The following is a 20,202-nucleotide window of genomic DNA, read 5'->3' as shown; positions in this document are numbered from 1 at the left end:
CAAAAAAAAAACAACTTCGGAATCCTGTATGGACTGAATAATAATACGATGATGGATGAACGAGAAAATTACAATTCATCTATCACATTAATCATTGCAAAATTGGTTTAGTTTTAGAGCCTTCCATTGTTAATATTCAGGAGGTTTGTAAAATAGCACTTGATCCAGCACATGCTATTATTTTGCATTTAAATTTTTTATAAATATTATTATTATTATTATTATTAATTTTTTTTTTTTAGTTGGGTGCTGATAGTTCAGTATGGCTAGCAGTTGTTCAACAGTACTAACAATGGACACTCGGAGTGGTTAAGGAAACCCAATTCCTTGGAATAACCATGGACAGTAAACTGAGTTTTATCCCTCACGTAAAGGCCCCTTTAGGAGCCTTTAAAATGTCACCAACTCGAAGTTTGTATGTAGAAGCAAATGCACCTGCTCTGGAGAACAGACGCCTCCAACTAGCCCTACAATATACAGCAAAGCTGAAGACCAACAAAGAAAACCCAGCTTACCATCTTGTTTTCTCAACCCCTGCTTCAAGCCTATACGAACAAAACCCAAGACATATCCGACCTTTTGGATTACGGATCAAACCATATTTACAAAATCTAAAAGTAGATATGAGCATACTGGAACAGATACACTTCTGTATAATCTCCCCCTGAAACTTAAAAAACCCCCAAAGAAACCCAAACATTATTTCAGACCTAACAAAAAATCTGAAGCTCACCCAAATGACTTTCAACAACAACTCCTCTACATTAGAGAAATATATCCATCACATACCCCTAAATATACAGATGGATCAAAATCTGAAGACCATGTATCATCTGCATTTGTGATCAATCACCCAAAAAAAAGGAATATCCATCCCCAACCACAGCTCTATTTTTACAGCAGAGGAAACGCTGTTGTCTTAGCACTGGACTTCATAAAGTCTACGCAACAGAAAAACATTTTGATAATTACAGATTCAAAATCATGTCTTCAAGCAATGTCATCCCTAAAACATTAGGGATCACCCAACACTTGTAAAGATTCTTTGCAAAATGTTGGATCTGGAGGCCACTTCTGTTGGGTACTGGGACAATGTGGAATCCCGGGAAATGAAGAAGCAGACACTGCTGCAAAAGAAGCATCATCAGCGGATTTCAAGAAGTGTCCAATACCCCCCACTGACCTAAAACCCATAATGAACTCGTACATTAACGATAAATGGCAAACTGAGTGGGACCAATGCACCATGAACAGATTCCATGAAATCGGCCCTATTGTTGGCAAAAGAAACGTTTCTCTGTTTTCAAATCGCCGGGATCAGATCGTCTACACCCGCTGTCGATTAGGTCACTCCAGGATGACGTACGTTTTTACTATTAGGAGAAGACTCACCATCATGTACCTTTTGCCAGAATACATTATCCTTGAAACATATTTTATTAGACTGTACTGGTCTTACTCCCGCCGGGGCCCTGTGTGTGTGGAGTTTGCATGTTCTCCCCGTGCTGCGGGGGTTTCCTCCGGGTACTCCGGTTTCCTCCCCCAGTCCAAAGACATGCATGGTAGGCTGATTGGCGTGTCTAAAGTGTCCGTAGTGTATGAATGGGTGTGTGAGTGTGTATGTGATTTGTGCCCTGCGATGGATTGGCACCCTGTCCAGGGTGTACCCCGCCTTGTGCCCCATGCTCCCTGGGATAGGCTCCAGGTTCCCCGTGACCCTGAAAAGGATAAAGTGGTATAGAAGATGGATGGATGGATGGATGGATGGATGTACTGGTCTTAACCTCTTGAGAAACTTTTTTTATTCAGTCAACACTCTGGAAGAAATTTTTAACAAAGTCAAACCTAATGAAATTTTAGAGTTTTTAAGGAAAATAGATTTGAAAAACCGTATATAGAGTCCCTTAGACATTTCTCGCCATGAAAATAGCCATGGACGCTGGAATGGTGTTAAAACACAAACAAACAAACTAACAGGGGACACTACAGAAACGTGAGTTAAGCTTAACTGAAAGTATTTAAAGTGCAGTATAATAGTAATACAGCCCCAATTCTGAAAAAGTTGGGACAGTATGGAAAATGCAAAAACAAACAAAAAGTGTCATTTGAAAATTCTCTTCACCCTGTACTATATTGTAAACACATTATTAACACATTATTTGATGTTTTACTTTGTGAATTTCAATTATTTTAGAAAATATACACTCATTTCAAATCTGATGACTCTAACAAACTCCAAAAAAGTTGGGACAGTCGACTGTTTAGCACTGTGTAACATCACCTTTTCATTTAATAACACTTATTAAGCGTTTATGCACTGAAGACGACAGTTGGTTCAGTTTAGCAAGCGGAATTTTCCCCCATTGGTCCATTATACTTTTCTTCAGCTGCGCAACTGTACGGGGCCTTCGTTGCCTTATTTTGTGCTTCATAATGCGCCACACATTCTCAGTCGGAGACAGGTCAGGACTGCAGTAAGGCCATGCTAACACCCGCACTCTCTACTTACGCAACCATGCACTTGTAATCAAGGAAGAATGTGGTTTGGCTTGGTCCTGCTCTGGATGGCAGCATATATAGCTAGAAAAAGTGTATATATCTTTCTGCATTAATGGTACCCTCACAGATGTGTAAGTTACACATGCCATGGGCATGTGACATGTGACACATCCCCATACCATGACAGACACTGGCTTTTGGACCTGACGTTGATAACAGCTTGGATGGTCCTTTTCCTCTTTGGCCCGGAGAACATGACGTCTGTTTTGTCCAAAAACTATTTGAAATGTTGACTCGTCAGACCACAACACACGATTCCACTGTGCCCAGAGAAGTCGGCGGCGCTTCTGGACAGTGTTGATGTACGGCTTCTGCTTTGCATCGTAAAGCCTTACCTTGCATCTGTGGATGCAGCAGCGAATGGTGTTGAGTGACAAAGGTTTACCAAAGTATTCCTGAGCCCACGTCAGGATATCCCTTACAGACTCATGACGGTTTTTTATACAGTGACGTCTGAGGGATCGGAGATCACACGCATTCAAAAGTGGTTTTCGGTCTTGCCCTTTATACACCGAGATCTGACCGGATTCCCTGAATCTTTTAATTATTGTGCACTGTAGAAGGTGAAATGACCAAAAATCCTACAGATTTGTCTTTGGGGAATGTTGTTCTCAAAGTGTTGGATTATTCGCTGACGCATTTGCTGGCAGATTGGCAAGCCTCGACCCATCCTTGCTCTTGAAGGACTAGGCCTGTTTTGGAGGCTCCTTATATACTATGATTAGACGATTGCCTCACCTGTTTCACATCACCTCCTTATTTCAACTTCACTATTAGTCCTAAATGACCCCTTTCCCAACTTTTTTGGAACATGTTGCATGTATAAATTTCAAAATAAATGTTTACCTTAAAAAAAACAACAACAACTATGCAGTTGATTAGGTAAAACATCAAATACCTTATCTTTATACGTTTTTTTTGTTTAAATACAGATCAAAATACATTTACAAATCACTCCTCTTTGTTTTTATTAGCATTTTCCATACTGTCCCAACTTTTTCAGAATTGGTGTTGTACTTCTTCCAAAATACTGTGTATAAAAAGTGATGCTTTAATGGAAATTAGTCAAATCTAGTATTATCAGTTTTATTACTAAACTAAACTCAGTAGTAATGGCTGAATTTTACTAAAACTGTCTTCCTGAATGCTAAGTAAAACTGAACTGAAACTATTAAATGTAAACAGGACACTATTATGGCATTGGCTGTGCCCCTGTGTTTTTGCAGTATGTAGACATTTTGCAGTGCAACATCAGCAGCAGCTCAGACTCGGATTTAGACTGTAGTCATAATGCCATCGCTGTAGACATTGCCTCACTGTTAATCATAGCACAGGGCACATAGTGTATGTGTCAGTGCTGTTGCGACACATACACAAGACACACTCTGAAAAAGTATTGCAAAAGCGTAAAGGTTTTACATGCTTAGTTTCGTCTGTGGTATTGTTGTTGCTTACACTTCCTGAGCTTGAAGCGCGTGAGGAAGGTGATGCTGGTTTAAAAAAAAAACCCCAACCATGTGGCTTTGCACATTTGGACAAGTGTAGTGTTTCCTGTTGAGATGTCGGTCTTTGAATGTCTATGTTTGTAATCTAAGTAAAATTCTGAATGCTTTTTCAGATTGATATTACATTGTATGTAGTCCTTCAAGTACAGCTTGGGTATAAATTGTCTGAGACTAAATAGCGTTCAGATATCACTGACTGCATCAAATTGATATCGAATTCCATCCATGCATCCATCTTCTATACCGCTTATCCTTTTCAGGGTCACGGGGAAACCTGGAGCCTATCCCAGGGAGCATGGGGCACAAGGCGGGGTACACCCTGGACAGGGTGCCAATCCGTCGCAGGGCGATATCGAATTCAGTTAAGCTTATCTATGATCAGCTCCATCTGGGTCTTCTCTCAGTTAGTGTTGCTGCTTCCCCTGACCTTGTACTGAATACACATCACTGCCAAGTTGGAAATAAGGTGCATTGGTTTCTCTGAGCAAATCAAATTTTGGCTGGTTGTCAATATATCTGGTGCCTCACACAAGTTTCACCTGTGTGTGGGGAAATGCTGCAGGAGTGTATGAGTAGCTGCAGTGTACTGTGTGAAACTCTGTGTGTGTGTGAGAGAGAGAGAGAGAGAGAGTCTTCATTGCTAATGCTAAATGCACCATGACAGACTGAAACCTTGGCAGCAGATTAACTTGACGAACCGTCAATCTGGATCAAGGCTTGAGAAAAGATGAACAAATTAAATAAAATGTTTTACTTATCACAACCTTGGCTTGGCCCCCTGATATTCGTCTGACTGATTTTTCTTTTTGCTCTTGGCTGTAAATTGGATTCCCGAGGGTCTTCACAGTCAGACGTTTGCCTATTACCAGATTAGTTTGACTGCAAGTCAAAGTTTGAAATTCACTGTAAAACAACCCAGAGTGGAAGTTTGGTCAATGAATTTATCTGACAAATTATATGCATCGAGGCCATTTCTATGGCCCAATGCAGTGTTCCACAATAGGGTCCTATTGCACCTAAACCAAACACTGACTGAAGAACAGTAAAGAACAACTTGTTAAATATTAACCAAGTACTGCTCAAGGGTGCAACTATTGTCCCCAATGTCAAATGTACAATTATTTCTAAAGTAGTCATAAATATTTAGCTAACTTGTGAACATGAAATCATCAGAAAGCAGCACTGTACATTATACATCTATATTCATTCAAATGTATGTCTTTAGAGGGTAGCTATATTTTTAAATTTAGATACACGAGTCAAAAGAGATTGATATAAACTTAAGGAATCACATGTGGATAGTTTCACTTCCTGCTGATTTACTGGTATTGACGTACATCTAAACTTTAGGAACACTCAGGTGCTTGGAAAAAGCTTTTAAAATTGAGAACTGAGTATTCTTGATTAATTTCTCCATTTCTATTCTTGATTCTGAGAAGTCTAGAAGATGTGCAGTTTGATGGAATGTTGTAGAAATCTATTTCTATTCCAGAATTCCATTTCTATTCTAGTTCTAAGAATTCCAGAATGTGTGTAGTTAATGGAATGCTAGAACTCTTCCGTTTCGGTTCTAGATTCTGAGAGTTCTAGAATGTTTTGCATTTGATGGATAACTCTAGAACACCTCCATTTCTATTTTTGGTTCTAAGAATTCTAGAAATTGTGCGTTTGACTGAACATTTTACAACTCCATTTCTATTCTTGACTCTAACACTGACAGAACATTGTAGAACTGTAACATTCAATTTTGTTTTGGGGAAATTCTAGAATGTTTGCATTTGGACTGAAAATTCTAGAACTGCTTAGTTTCTTTTCTTGATTCTGTGAAGACTAGAAAGCGTGCAGTTGATGGAACATTGCTAGAACTCTTCCTTTTCTATTTTTGATTCTGAGAAATCTAGAATGTGTGAGTTTAATGGAGCATTTCACAACTCCATTTCTATTCTTGACTCTAACACCGACAGAACATTGTAGAACTGTAACATTCAATTCAAAGCATTTTTTTTTTGTATAGTGCGTTTAACAATGGCCATTGTCACAAAGCAGATTTATAGAAATATATAAATTCTAGATATAAATTTTAAATTTATCCCGTTGATTATTTTGTTTTTGGGGAATTCTAGAATACGTGTGTTTGAGCATTCTAGAGCTCCTTTTCTTTGTCTTGACTCTAAGAATTCTAGGTTGTTTGCATTTGAATGAACATTCTAGAACTACACCATTTCTATTCTTGATTCTGCAAAGTCTAGAAAGTGTGCAGTGGATGCGACATTCTGTAACATTTCTATTTTCGTTTTCTGAAAACTCTAGAATGCGACTTCAATGGAACAGCATAGAAGTCTTCCATTTCTAGCCTTGATTCTGAGAAATTTTGAATGTCTGCCTCTGACGGACAGTTCTAGAAAACTCCCCATTTCTATTTTTGTTTTGTGTGTCGGAGAATTCTAGAATGGGTGCTGTTGTCAGAACATTCCAGAGCACTTCCTTTTCTGTTTTGAATTCTGAGCAGTCTAGACTGTGTGCGTTTGACTGAACATTCTAGAACCCCTCCATTTGCAGTGCCTGGATTGTATTGTAGAAAGATTCAGGCTGGACAAGAGTACAGTAAATCCCGTTTCCTTTTAAGGACAGGCCAGTATGAACCTCGAGTGACATCATGGCAGTATCCGTCAGCTTTAGAGGAAACTGCAGCCTGCTGCCGGCCGGCGTTACGTATTGTGCCGGTGTGTCTTTACTGCGTCCGCAGTCTCGCACCACACGCTCCATCTCACACACACACACAGAGACCATTGTTTAGCTCCTGACACCAGGCACTCTGATACCAAGCACAGGACATGACATTCCATCTGCTGCAGTGAAACACTAGCCTTTCATGGAATTGTTCTTTTTTGTGTGTGTGTGTATTCAATCATCCAGGGCTTCGTAAATTGTTATTAGATTTGTCTGTGCCTGTCATCTCTTCAGAATGGAACAGGCTTTATCTAGAGTAAGTGAACACTACCACTAAAATGTTAGCTAGGTATTTTGTGTGTAAATAAATATTGTGTGTCATCAGGACCATCACACAGATCCAAGGGTCATGTTCTCATCAATGATGAGTACTGGCTTGGTATGTAATCAATATTTGGTGTCCGACGCCTACTTTTTTTTAGTTTTGCGCTGACTGTAATATAGATAGACTTCCATTTAGCCATAGTTTTCCCTAAATTTCATATTAGAGATGTTCCAACATCTACAATTTAGCCATAGCTTTTCCTAAATTTCATATTTTGACCCCTTGCTACACTGATGGAGGAAACACCTGGAAACTGTGAGTTCGTGAGCCAACTGAAAAGAAAAGGGCAAGGATTTTGCATTTGTGTTGATTAACAGGCCGATCAATAATAAAAATAAATAAATAAATAAAGCGCAGGGTAGAATTACATAATATAGCCTACTCATATATACTTCATTATTATGTGCAGTATGATATGAACATGGAGCGGACTGCAGACATGTAATTGTTAATTTTGTAATGTGATTTTTTTCATGTCAGCATGGAGCTGTTCCATCCGCCAACATACTTGGGTTTTTCTGGTTTTAACCCAGCACTGGCTGAAGTGTGAATTGGATATTTTCTCCATCCTATTACTTTTTGTACTTATTCGTCCTGTGTTCATGTCTGATACAGTTCTCAGGAAAATATGGAACAGTATGGGTATGATATCAGCCTGCTAGATTGCAGAATTCAGGTTGTGTGACGAGTGTGGGCTTTCTTTAGTGGAAACAAGTTGGATTCTCTCCCACAGCAGAGACAAATGATTTCATTGTTTCTCCACTACTGGTGAATTTCTGCATCACATAAAGCTCATAAATTTACCAACCCAAACTTCTCTTGTATTCTGAGCACTTTGCCAAAGTTACCCACAGCATTATATATTCCAAATACACTCGAGTGATTTAACCTTACTGTTTGAGAACTTTTGAAAGATCACGTGTCATGTTCCTAACGCCAGTCGTCTTTTCTTCCGTTTTGTTCTGCTCTAGAGACTTCGACTCCCTCTCCAAAGAAAATGTCTACGAGAACAACCGGCTGGTGAGTATCACCTTCACCTAGTCATTTTGTAGCCTGGGTTGTAAATAATGTGAAAATTAGAGGGTTTGCCGCACACTGATATTTTAGCTGAGCTCGGGGGTTTAGGCTCTTGTGGTTAATGGCTCACACTTTCTGATGTTCCACTGGTCTTGTTTTGGCAGGAGCTCTAAAATGGTCGGCAGTATTTTAGCAAAATAATTTTAAAAAAAGTTTAATCCTATTTGGAAATTGAAGAGACATGGAAGGAGACTGGTGGTGCTGTACATATTGGTTAATATTATGCTAGCTGACTGATCGGAATCAACCAAACAACAATTTTATAATACAAGCCTACCAGGCAAGCTCTCATGTGATGACCAATCCCATGTTTTGGTTGCCCAGAAATCTTATTGATTAGGCTAAAAAATGGTAGCTAACATAATGTAATAATCTATGGTGAGTTAGTTAGCTAGTTAAGTGCATTAATAGACATGCAGATAAGTATCGACAAATCATCAGCATGTCATTGACCAATGTTTAACCGCAGAGTGATTGCTTGTTGTACTAGCAAGAGAATTATATGATGGCTTTGCTCTGCATTATACAGTATATCCTGCTCAGTTCTGTCTTGGATTCTTATTCAGATCTAATTAATCCAAGTAGTAAACATTTTACCAACAGTCAGATCAGCTTGGACAGTGTGTGTAGTGCAGCAGGTGTTGGTATTCATAAGCATTCGCTATAGTTTTACACACATCGAGGTGCCAGTGTTTTGTTTAAATAAACATACCAAATGAAACAATGTATTTCATGAAAGTCAATGGTGACCATTAGCCTACTGAGTTGCCGGGCAACTATGAATATGTGTAAAACGAATAGACCAGACACATCATCATCTTTCCCAGATACCTGGGCTCGTGATTCATCCACACATGTTTTGTAAAGGTAACTTCAAGCATCCTATCACAATATGATACTTTTGTCGTATTAGACACATCTGCTGAGTATTTAACAGTAAACACCAGGTATTCGTGAACGGTAACATTTAGCCTCAAGTTGCCATTAAACCTGCCGACCATCTGAGACAGCAGTTGGAGCCTGTCATTATCAGAGCTCAAGAGCTCACCTATCTTATCGGATCTCTGGAAAACATTTTTAACGTCCTTTTGTCCTGGTGTTAATGGTGCAGAGCATGCTAAAGTCCAAATGAAGTCAACAAGAGTTAAAAGTAAAAATAAATTAAAAACATTCCTTTTGTTGTCCCAGGCGTTTGAGGTGGCAGAGTCAGAGCTGGGTATTCCGGCCCTGTTGGATGCAGATGATATGGTGTCCATGAAGGTGCCTGACCGTCTGAGCATCATCACCTACGTCTCACAGTACTACAACAACTTCACCAACAAATCTCACGGTGAGTGGACACCAATGTACAGCGCGCACACACACACACACACACACACACACACATACAGACATACACAAACATGGTTCAATGTGAGGCCAGGTGAAGGTTAACACTTTCTTGCCTGAGTTTTTTTTTTTTTTGTGTGTCTGTCTGTCATGTGTAATTGTAACATGATGTGACTTTATTTATTTATTTATTTATTTATTTATTTATTTATTTATTTATTTAAATTAAGTGAGGAGGGTAACAATGCAGGTAAAGCAATTTAGAACGAAGATGTCAGTGCTATTTCACATTGATCAACCATGTCCCAATAATACCTATTAAAAATGGACTTTCATGCTGATATGCATCATTAATACCCTTATTTATACCCATATATACAGTAATGTGTGTTTGTCTATATACAGTTGCAATCAAAATTATTCAACCCTCATTGCAAATCAGGTTTATTGTCAAAATGGACATTTTCAGCTGTTTGCAATGGACAAATCAAACAAAAGCAATTTAAATAGTTCAACATAACGAACGCTTCAAGTGGTTTCCCCAAATTCAACTGAAAATGAAACTTATGACTTCTCCAGTTTCAAAATTATTCAACCCCTTCATGACAATCATCTTTAGTACTTAGTAGAGCTCCTTTTACTGTTATGACCTGCTGCAAATGAGATGCAGAGCTTCCGGCAGCGTTCCTGAGGAATCTTACCCCATTCCTCATGAGCAATGGCCTCCAGGTCAGTAATATTCTTGGGTTTGTGTGCTGCAACCGCCTTCTTCAAATCCCACCAGAGATTTTCTATGGGGTTCAAGTCAGATGACTGATGGGGCTGTAGAATCTTCCAGGACTTCTTCTGCAACCGAGCCTTGGTAGAATTTGAGGTATGCTTGGGATCATTGTCCTGTTGGAAGATCCAATGACACCCAAGCTTCAGCTTCCTCACAGACGGCATGACGTTTTCTCCTAGGATTTCCTGATACTTCAATGAATCCATCTTCCCTCCACACGCTGCAGGTTTCCAGTGCCAGAGGATGCAAAGCAGCCCCAGAGCATCACCGAGCCACCACCATGCTTGACTGTGGACAGAGTGTTCTTTCTTCATTCTTCTCCCTCCAGACATTCCGCTGATCCATCATGCCAAAAAGTTCGTTTTGTTTCATCGCTCCACAGAACAGAATCCCAAAACTTCTGTGGCTTATTTATATGATTTCAAGCCACCTTTTCTTGTGCTTTTGGGTCAGTAGTGCTGTACGTCTTGGAGTTCTTGCACGGAAACCTTCTGCGTTTAGTATGCGTCTTACTGTGCTCACTGAATCCTCAGTGCCTGTTGTCACCAAGTCTTGCTGAAATCTGATTGCAGCCATTGATCGCTTCCTTTTCTTCCCCGTCCAGGTATTTGATGTATTTTCTGCCCCTAGCCAGTTCAGATATTTCATGTGTTCCAGCTCAAGCACACCTGGTGCGACTAATGAAGCCCTTGATTAGATACATCAGGTGTGCGTGAGACAACACCTGTTTTGCATATTTGTGCTGTTGTGAGGGATTCTATTCAGGGGGTTGAATAATTTTGAAAGTGGAGAAATCATTATAAGTTGTCATTTGACAACTTTTCATAATTTTCATTTGAATTTGGGGAAACCAAAACACATTCGTCGTGTTGAACTATTTCAATTGCTTTTATTTGTTCATTGCAAACAGCTGAAAGTCTTGAATAATTTCAACTGAATGTATGTAGGTGTATAATCATTCTTACCCCTTGTTAATTGTTGTTCTATTAATCATAGTCATGTTCAGTTTTTTTAAGTCGCTCCAAAAAAAAAAAATCCCTACACTAATTTAATAGAAACATGCTGTGTAAGTAACCAATGTGTCCATATAGACCACAGTAACATGACAAGCTGCATTTTTTTTTTTTGTCCTGATATTAAAAGGACATAAAAAAAGAGGCTGGTGAGAGAACTGCTTATACTGTAGCTTCTATAATGTAACGTTACTCGTTTCATGAACATTCCAAAGCATTAAGATAAAATTAGACTTTATTCATCCCAGTGAGGAATTTCTTGCCAACAGTTACTCTATGTAGTTACAGAAACAGTAACTATAAATGGATAAAAAGGTAAAAACATCATTCTTTAGTAAATACAAAATTGTAAAGAAGAATAAACCACTTCAGGGTGTGCTGTTAAAGGTAAAACAATCTTTACATCACACCACCTTGTCTTTAATTAAGAAAGATGATATTTAGAGGTTGGTGAAAGCCATTGCATTTAGATGGAAGAGTGGAGGGGGAAAAAACAACATTTTTAGCTTTCAGGTGACTGATACTGATCATTAACAAGATAAAAAGATTTTGGTTTGAGAACTGATGATACTGTTTTTACACACAGAGCAATTTTCATTTCTTTTCTGGCACATGTAGTGGAATGAGCTTAGGGATACTTGGTGTTCAAATTAAGATAAAAAAAAAACAACCTCTTTTTCTCTTTACAGCTAATCCTCCCTGTATGAAGAGACCGGGTAGTTCAGGTCATATTGAACCAGCAATAAAGAAACTGCCCACACCCCTAGAAGACAAAACCGAAACATCTGAGGTAGGAAACTGCAACATACTATTAGTTGTATACGACTCCCTCTGTTTCTACAATTCTAACAGCCTTTTGCGTGCGTGCTTGCTTATGGAAAAGGCTTCTAAATTTAACAGAATCATCAAAAGTACCAAGTTGTTATTATGCTCTAAGAGCTTAAGCTCTTTGAAACACGTCCCAGATGCAAGAGAGACAGACAGAGCCCAAATCTGGCCCCAGTCCATGTCCTCAGTCAGGACTAATGCATCCTGAAAGCCTATGCAGAAGCATTGCGCGCTAATGAATCCGGCCTCTCAGGGTGTGGGAAGGAGTAGACGAGCAGAGCAGTGCTTTTTCTGCACCATTAAAACATTTGGTTATGGGGAAATGGATCAAAAACTGTTTGGCATGCTGCAAATGTGAGAGCATTTTGAGTTTCAGTCAGAAGATTTGAGGAGTTCTAAATGTGCCTCAGATGTGTCTGAGCTCATCGCCATTCAGCATTGTGTTAGAAGACGAGTCTCGTTAGTATTTCAATGTTCTCCAGACACATTAATCCTCGTCTTCTGTCACTATAGCCCATAGATTGGTTTGGTCTTAGTTTAGAAATCTGGCCAGTAACACTGGGCCTCAAGTCAGCCAATGTTTTTGCTTTACTGCAGCATCAAGAAACACCTGAGGCAGTCCTGTAGATCAAACAATAGGGTAAAAGTCACCCAAAACCAGTTTTCAAGACCATAAAACATTATACTTGATAAGTTCCAAAAGTGTCACGAACGTACTTGCACCCTATTCAAGAAATCCAGATGTATGAATATGGAAATTAGAAGTAATGCTGAGCAATATGACAATTCAATACAAAATTCATATTCAGGGTGAAAAGATAACATGCAGCATTGAATCATTCACTTGAGAGGTCGAGCATGTGATTCTTATCTCCTGTGAGGTTCATTGCTAATTATGTTTTCCACCGAGATATTCGGCTTCCTCCGGAAATTTACAGTAGTGACCAGTCTGTGCACTCTAATTAATAAACATGTTATATAAGGTTTAGTTTCCTGGTCGTTGGTCTGTTTTGCGGTATTGTTTATAAGAGAACATCCTCTCTCTGCCCTCTTCCGTGTTCCTGCCGCTATTCTCGGCCTTCTTCAAACGGAACTTTGTTTTTCTCCCTCTTTCTCATCCTTTTCCTCCTCTTCTTAATTGTCCTTAACCTCACTGCTCCCATGTGACCCTTTACTTGGGCAGTAAAATGGCTTAAGTTTGTGACCTTTAGACTTTTCAAACATTAAGCCCTTAATTCAGCTCTTTCTATTGATAGATTTTATACTCCGATATCAATCTTTTCATGATTCTACTGCAACTATTAGCAATTTGATCTTCTCCCCATTCCCTTTCCTCTACTGGGTCCACACACCGACTGCCGACACCGACAGAATGCCGACAGCCAATCAAAATGCAGCAATCTGAGCAGTACGTGTGCAGCCTGTGAGAAACATGTTCATCTGGTGCAGAGGTTCCTTGTCGATGGCAAACTCTACCACCGCAACTGTTTCAGGTAAGACATCAGATGCCTGAACATCTGACTTATGGTTGAAAGACAAATACTAATGTTCATTTGATTCATCAGTGAATCAAACTGTATCTATTTTTATTAATAAGTTTTTATTTAAGATTGTATTATTTCCCCAAATGAGTAGTTTGGGGAAATAGTTCTCATTTAGAGAAACAGCCATCAAGTGCTTGGGAACTATTTGATGAAATTTAAGAAATGCCTCCTGAGTGAAGCTCCCTCATGCAGCTGGTTGAGAAAATGCCAAGTGTGTGCAAAGCATCATGGACATTTAAGAATTTATACTTTTAGGAATTTATAGAAAAAGAAAAAAGTTTTGATTTGTCTAACACTTTGACACTATAAAATAACACATATGGTTATTGCACAATTTCATGTGTGTTATTTTATAGTGTCTTCTTCTTCCTCTTATTATTATTATTATTATTAGAAAATAGAAGAAAATTGTAAAAAGAAAACTCTTCTTAAAATCAGCTTGTCCTCAGGAGACAGAAAGCTTTCTTATTTCACAAGGAGAAGGTACCACTGTTTATACTGTAAACTGATTAAACCATCCCTGTGTATAAATTTCAGGTGTATGGAATGTAGCAGCACTTTATTGCCTGGCTCTTACAAACTCGTGGGAGATGCCGGATCACTGGTCTGCAAACACCACTTCACCAGGAGATCCTCAAACAGCCAGAATGGTCGTCCAGATCTGAGCAAGCAGCTTAGCCCAGTATCGTCGAACGCCAGCCCTGAATCCCCTCCAAGTGGGGGAAGTTTGGAAAAAGCACTGCCAGATCATTCAGATGCCAATGAACACATCACTCCATCTGAAAACTCACCAAAAACACACTCTCTTGAGAGAGAGGTCAGGCAGAATGAAAAAGGAGGGGAGGAGATAAGAGAGGAATTTGAGGATAGTGCAAAAGAGCAGATAGAACCCTGCCCTCCCAGTCCGCCAAATCCATTTGATGAATCTGATGAAGAGGAACCAAAGGAGGAAGATCCGCCACAGCCAGCTACAGAAGTCACTAATGGCGTCCTTCCTCTGACCCCAGTAAGGACCACCGCAGGAGAGAATCGACCAATACCTGCCCCTAGAAAAGCATCTGACCCCTCCCCTAGTGCTCGTCCTGTGCCCAAGCCACGCCCACCAAGACCCTTGCAGAGTCCAGCAGTCAATGGTGGGTGTTTTTTTTTCTTGCATTAGTTGAAATTAGAGTTAAACAAAATTTTTTAGGTTTTGTTTTGTACTTGGTCTAATTGATTTTAATTTAGTTTATATAATTGGACCAGGAATAAAAGTGGTGGAAATGTAATTTGTGGTTGTTGGACAGAAATACGGGGAAGTATCCAGCGAGAACATGGAATTGGTGTTAAATAATGACACTGACAAATAATGTAAATAAAAAACAACTGTCCCCACTTTTTTGGTAGTTCCCATGTTTACTTTGTGCGGTTAAATCTTAATAGGTTCCTATTCTTAATAGGTTCACTGCTTCCTCTGAAGCAGTCCTAGATCACCTTGCTTTTTTTTCACCTTGCAAATTTCCTCTCAATTTGGTCATATGCCAATTCTCAACCAGTAGCTAGCTTTCCCCTATCACACGACAGCTATCAATCTGGAAAGGTAAAGACTATTGGCTAGTGCCACTCAGATTGACTGGGGAGAGGGTATGCCATCCCTCCCACTTGGGGAGCACGGCCTATTTTGCTTTCTCAGCCTCCTGATCTTCCATTCTGCCCTTCTTTCTTTCTTGCTGAACTAGAAAATGAAGGTGATCGCAGACCAGTTCCACGTGAAAGATCCCGGTCACCTGCAAGGTAAGACTTGTATCTACTGATTCATCTAGAGATCCATTCTCTGTTTGTCTCTTTTCCTGTTTATGAATGTCTTCATGTGTCACCGTGTCTCACCTCCCTGATTGCCATTGCTCCCACCTCCTAATCAGCTTCATTCAATCCAGTGATGCTGCCAAACCCAAAGACCCTCCCTGGCTGGCTCTTGTCAAACAAGAGTCCAAGAAAAAGTTTGCTCCTCCTCCTCCCAGACCTGTAGCCACTCCTCCACACTCTGCGTCCACTCCTGCCAAGATTGAGACGGAAACCCGTCCAGCCACGCCCCCTAATCCTTTTGAGGATGAAAACAATGAGGAGGCAGAAGCTGAATCCGTAGAGGCACCAGTCCCGTCTTCTGTGGTTGCAGTCCATCCGTGGTACGGGATTTCCCAGACTCCTGAGGTCACCTCTGAGAGCCCCACCCTCTCCGAGTGTCCAGGAAGTGGCAAGAGCAAAAAACGGCCAGCGCCCAGAGCCCCAAAATCTAACCCTACAGGTCAGTGACTGTTACTGACCAGAAACCTGGATTTTCCTATCACACATTAATGAGTTGTGAAAGGCTTAATTAGTCCAGGTATTAAAATATCAGAACCTTAGATGAATATTGATCTAATGATTAATACCATGCTTTATTAGATCTTTATGAAGCATTAACAGAGTTTATAAAAAATTCTTACTAACAAAGTAGATCATTTTATGAATACCGGCTTGATGGACAGTGTTGCTGTTTGATGTGTGTCCATAAGTCCTGTGCTGGTCCTCTTGTCCCTCACTCTATACATTTTTGTTCTATCCATTTCCACTTGTGTTCTATTTCCTGTCTGCTCTTCCTTCAGCTCTTCCTCCATCTCAGTCTTCCTCTGCCTGTCCCTCTCCAGCTCTGAGCACCGAGAGTCTCTCCTCCTCTTCATCAGACCACGGCTTCCCCCGAACCGCTGCCACCACCGCTGTTTCCCAACAGCCGTCCATTACCGAACAGGAACATTCGTTCACCAAAAGCGTGTCAGAACCGTCAATCAACAGTCCTGGCCCCTCCCCTTCAGCTCTTTCATCTGAACCCAAGTCGCATCTCTCACCTAGTCCCTCCCCCTCGCAGCCCCACAGTAATACTTGCTCCGCGCCCGCCACTCCAGAGTCAAACAGAAGTGCAGGAAGCAAGGCGCTGAGACCGCCCCCTCCTCGCCCACCAGCTGCTCCGAGTCCTCTGATCAGCTCTCCCTCCTCACAGCAAAACACACCCAATAAGGTTAGCAGTTTTCTAAGTCACATAATGTGCTATAGGGTTGCTGTTGTAACAAATTACGAATGCAGTTTGAATTTACATAATGCTAAAGTACGCAAAATAAACAAATGTTTTAAAATCACACATTCTAATCATCTAACGCTTATGAAACACGATTCATAATCAGCTTGCTCTGTCTCTAGTAGTACAAAATTACAGGCTAATTAAAATTTGACAAGTTTAATGTTTTTTTTCCTCCATATGACCGATGCAACTTTAGTACAGCAGTCCATTTATATAATATTTATTTAGGAAAATTGGCTGAACTGTTTGGTTTAATACTTTTGTACTTTATCATGAAAAAAAACAACAACCCAAAATCATTCAGTTGCTAAAGCATATTTAATGGATTAGTTTTGATGGTTACCATGACATCGTTCTAGCAAACAGTTTTAAGCTGACAAAGAGGTGATGAATAATGTGGGTATGCCTTTTGGCTAACCACTGTCAACTCTGTCCTATCCTCTTCTAATCCTTTTCCTATAAATCCTTCTCCCTTCCTCCCTCTCCCACTCCTTCCTTCTCTCGTTACTGCCCTCATTTACATTCTCTCCAATTTTCCACCACTCTTTTTTTTTTTTTTTTTTTTTTTTTTTTTTTTTTAAAAACATATTTTTTTAAACGTTCCTCTGTCTTTCTAGCGGGTAAATCCTTTTAATCGGAAGGCCTCCCAAACAGTCACCTCCCCACAGTCCAGACCCCCCAAAGGCCCTCGACCCGCTCGCCCTCCTGCCCCCGGACATGGCTTCCCTCTCATCAAACGCAAGGTACCCTTCATCTCTTCAGTGTTTGAAAGATCACCCATGGATTTGAGCAGTGCTGAGTTGTCCTTCACACTCTTGTCCATCATCCTGTTCCAGCAACTCGAATTACTAGCAGCTACTCACTCTGTCCCATGTCACCGGCTGTGCAGGTGCAGTCAGATCAATACATCCCTGTTGAGGACATCCACGTCGCGATGGGGACACTTGAGAGGCAGCTGGACGAGCTGGAACAGAGAGGAGTGGAGCTGGAGCAGAGACTCCGAGACTGCTCTAATGGTGAGGCATCTACTGACCTGAGCCAGATTTGGATTTGTCTAGATTGGATCAATGATCCGTTTGTGATTATTACTACATTTACATTTATTCATTTAGCAGACACTTTGATCCAAGGTGACTTACAAATGAGGACGACTGATTTTATTAATTTGAACTAATTAGGATTACTAATATCAGCACATGGCTGTACTGTTCTAGAGGAGAGGGATAAATGAGTGAAACCAAACACAAGATCAGACACAAACAATATATTGAGTTCATTCTTATTTAAATTATTATTGTGTAAAGATTCCCTTAATTGCACGCAAGGTGAGAATAGAACAGCTCCTGGCATCTAAAAGGAGAACGAGCATCTTCTGTAGTGTCTTCTGCTGTTTCTGTTTGATACAACACTGAGCACAGCTCACAAAAGCCTGAGGTGTTGAGCTACTTTTTAAAGAGTGGTTGCTTTCCTTACTGATACATTGACTTCCTGTTTCAGAGGAAGAGGAGGAGCAGATGCTGGTGGACTGGTTCACTCTGATTCATGAGAAACATCTACTGGTACGCCGAGAGGCAGAGCTGGTGTACACGTGAGTTATCAAGCACACTTATGAGTTGAGGCAGATTTGGAATGTCTTACAAGGGAACGGCTCATGACTTTGGACCGTTTTCTTGTCAGGGTGAAGCAGCAGCATCTGGAAGAAAGGCAAGCCGACGTGGAATACGAGCTTAGGTGTCTCCTCAACAAACCAGGTGTGCACTGATGGCTCCCACCCAAAAAAAAAACCAAAAAACAAGACACCGATTCAAGTATCTGACTCACTCAATCACTCATACCTATCTCTAATAGCGCTTTTACAGAACGAGGCTCAGCACAGCTTGTTAACAAATACAAACCCAGAACTATCGGTATCCAGGCGTGTGTGTTTATATCAGTTTCCCATGACGTAACTCTACCTGTGAAAATATTAGGAGTTCCTCCCAAAAAAAAAAAAAAAAATTCTTTTGAAATATAACCACACATATCTCGTTTGATATCAAAACGTTCCTGGCTCTGCTGCTGTGTTCTTCTCTTAGAGGCTGATCTTATAAGACCCAGTGAGTTAGTGTTAATGGCATGAGCACTCAGAGAAGTGTGCAAATACTTTAATTTGTAGTGAAAATAAATAGCAGATCTTTAATTAATGGCTGTCTATAAACCCAAATAGCCAAATGTTCCATAATTTAATCTTTAGTGATTCTTTAGACAAAATACAAAGAAGTTTGAGTGCAAATTTTAACAGGTGAACAAAACCTCCCCCCACAAATGGCCGAATCTCATGTCATTCTACACTAGGTAGGGCATACAGTCCTCTTATGTTGTACCTTATGTAAAGTGCAAACAAAATTAATAGTGAGTCCAATTTTATTTAAGATATATTGTTGAATAGTTTTAAGAAAGCATATCTGTAGGTAAATTCTTCTTTTTTTTTCTTTTTTTTTTTTTTTTTTAACTGGTCGTGCCTCAAAAAAGAAATTCGGCACAGTTGTTTGGTACAGCAAGGCTCATGTAGCTGTGAAAATAAGATAAGATAATACTTTATTAATCCCCGGATTGAGAAATAGCATCATAATGTAAGATCATGGGTAACTTTTTAACCAGATGAAGGCACCATCTGGTTAAAAAGTGCTACATTAGTATGCCTATGGTCTACTGATCGTGAGTTTGAGAGTTCAAATCCCAGCACAGCCAAGCTGCCAGTACCAACCCAAATCTGTTCAATAAGCTGTTTTAAATGACGGCGACTGCCAAATGAGCAAAAGTCTTCTTTCTTTCTCTCATTCTGTCTGTTAGAGAAAGAGTGGAATGATGAAGATCGAGACCGGGAGAAGCAGCTGATGGACGAGTTGGTGACGATCATCGAGCAGAGGAACCAGATCATCAACAGCATGGATCAGGAAAGACAGAAGTAATCCATTTCCTCACACTTTATACGCACTTTAGCGCACATTTGAATTTGACATCAGAAATGTTAAATTGTCTTCTTATTATACCACACTTCTTAACCTCACGGTCTTTATTTTTCTACAGGGAAGAGGAGGAGGACAAGCTAGTGGCTGCCATGTTGAAGAAAAAAGGTACGGACTCGTTTCGGCTAGTTTTTGTGTTGTACTGGAGTACCTGAGAAGTTAGATCAGTACACCCAAATATATATATAAATATACCCAAATCTTCATATATTTGCTTCAAAGAATCTTCATTTATAAATAATTAATTTAGCAGAAAAGCAAGGACAGGCTGTGATTTGACATCCATATGGTCATCTGTATAACCTCTAGCTTTCCAATTCTGCCTATGTTGCATGTGTGGATCGCGATCAAAAAAAAAAAAAAAAGAAGTGATTCCTTTCATCCGGTGCCCTATTTATCGACTACATTT

The 20,202-nt window shown here is 40.0% G+C and overlaps 1 protein-coding gene across 3 annotated transcripts in view; it reads left to right on the top strand.

The window, feature by feature from the left end:
* Positions 1-20,202, top strand: part of micall1a (MICAL-like 1a) — a 39,796-nt gene that overhangs the window by 16,466 nt on the left and 3,128 nt on the right. For 2 of the 3 annotated variants that reach the window (XM_047158875.2, XM_017482168.3), the window contains exons 2-15: positions 8,091-8,139; positions 9,385-9,526; positions 12,009-12,109; positions 13,519-13,640; positions 14,229-14,824; positions 15,410-15,464; positions 15,593-15,975; positions 16,316-16,725; positions 17,403-17,528; positions 17,675-17,801; positions 18,283-18,373; positions 18,463-18,536; positions 19,618-19,732; positions 19,855-19,901. In XM_047158875.2, coding sequence (XP_047014831.1) covers positions 8,091-8,139; positions 9,385-9,526; positions 12,009-12,109; positions 13,519-13,640; positions 14,229-14,824; positions 15,410-15,464; positions 15,593-15,975; positions 16,316-16,725; positions 17,403-17,528; positions 17,675-17,801; positions 18,283-18,373; positions 18,463-18,536; positions 19,618-19,732; positions 19,855-19,901 — 2,438 coding nt within the window. The remainder of the gene's footprint in view (positions 1-8,090; positions 8,140-9,384; positions 9,527-12,008; positions 12,110-13,518; positions 13,641-14,228; positions 14,825-15,409; positions 15,465-15,592; positions 15,976-16,315; positions 16,726-17,402; positions 17,529-17,674; positions 17,802-18,282; positions 18,374-18,462; positions 18,537-19,617; positions 19,733-19,854; positions 19,902-20,202) is intronic. The other variant, XM_047158876.2, reaches the window with a different exon arrangement.

The sequence above is a fragment of the Ictalurus punctatus genome, chromosome 12 (assembly GCF_001660625.3).
Source record: "Ictalurus punctatus breed USDA103 chromosome 12, Coco_2.0, whole genome shotgun sequence".
Lineage (NCBI taxonomy): Eukaryota > Metazoa > Chordata > Actinopteri > Siluriformes > Ictaluridae > Ictalurus > Ictalurus punctatus.
Note: the sequence above shows the minus strand (reverse complement) of the source record. Positions and strands in the feature narration are given on the sequence as shown.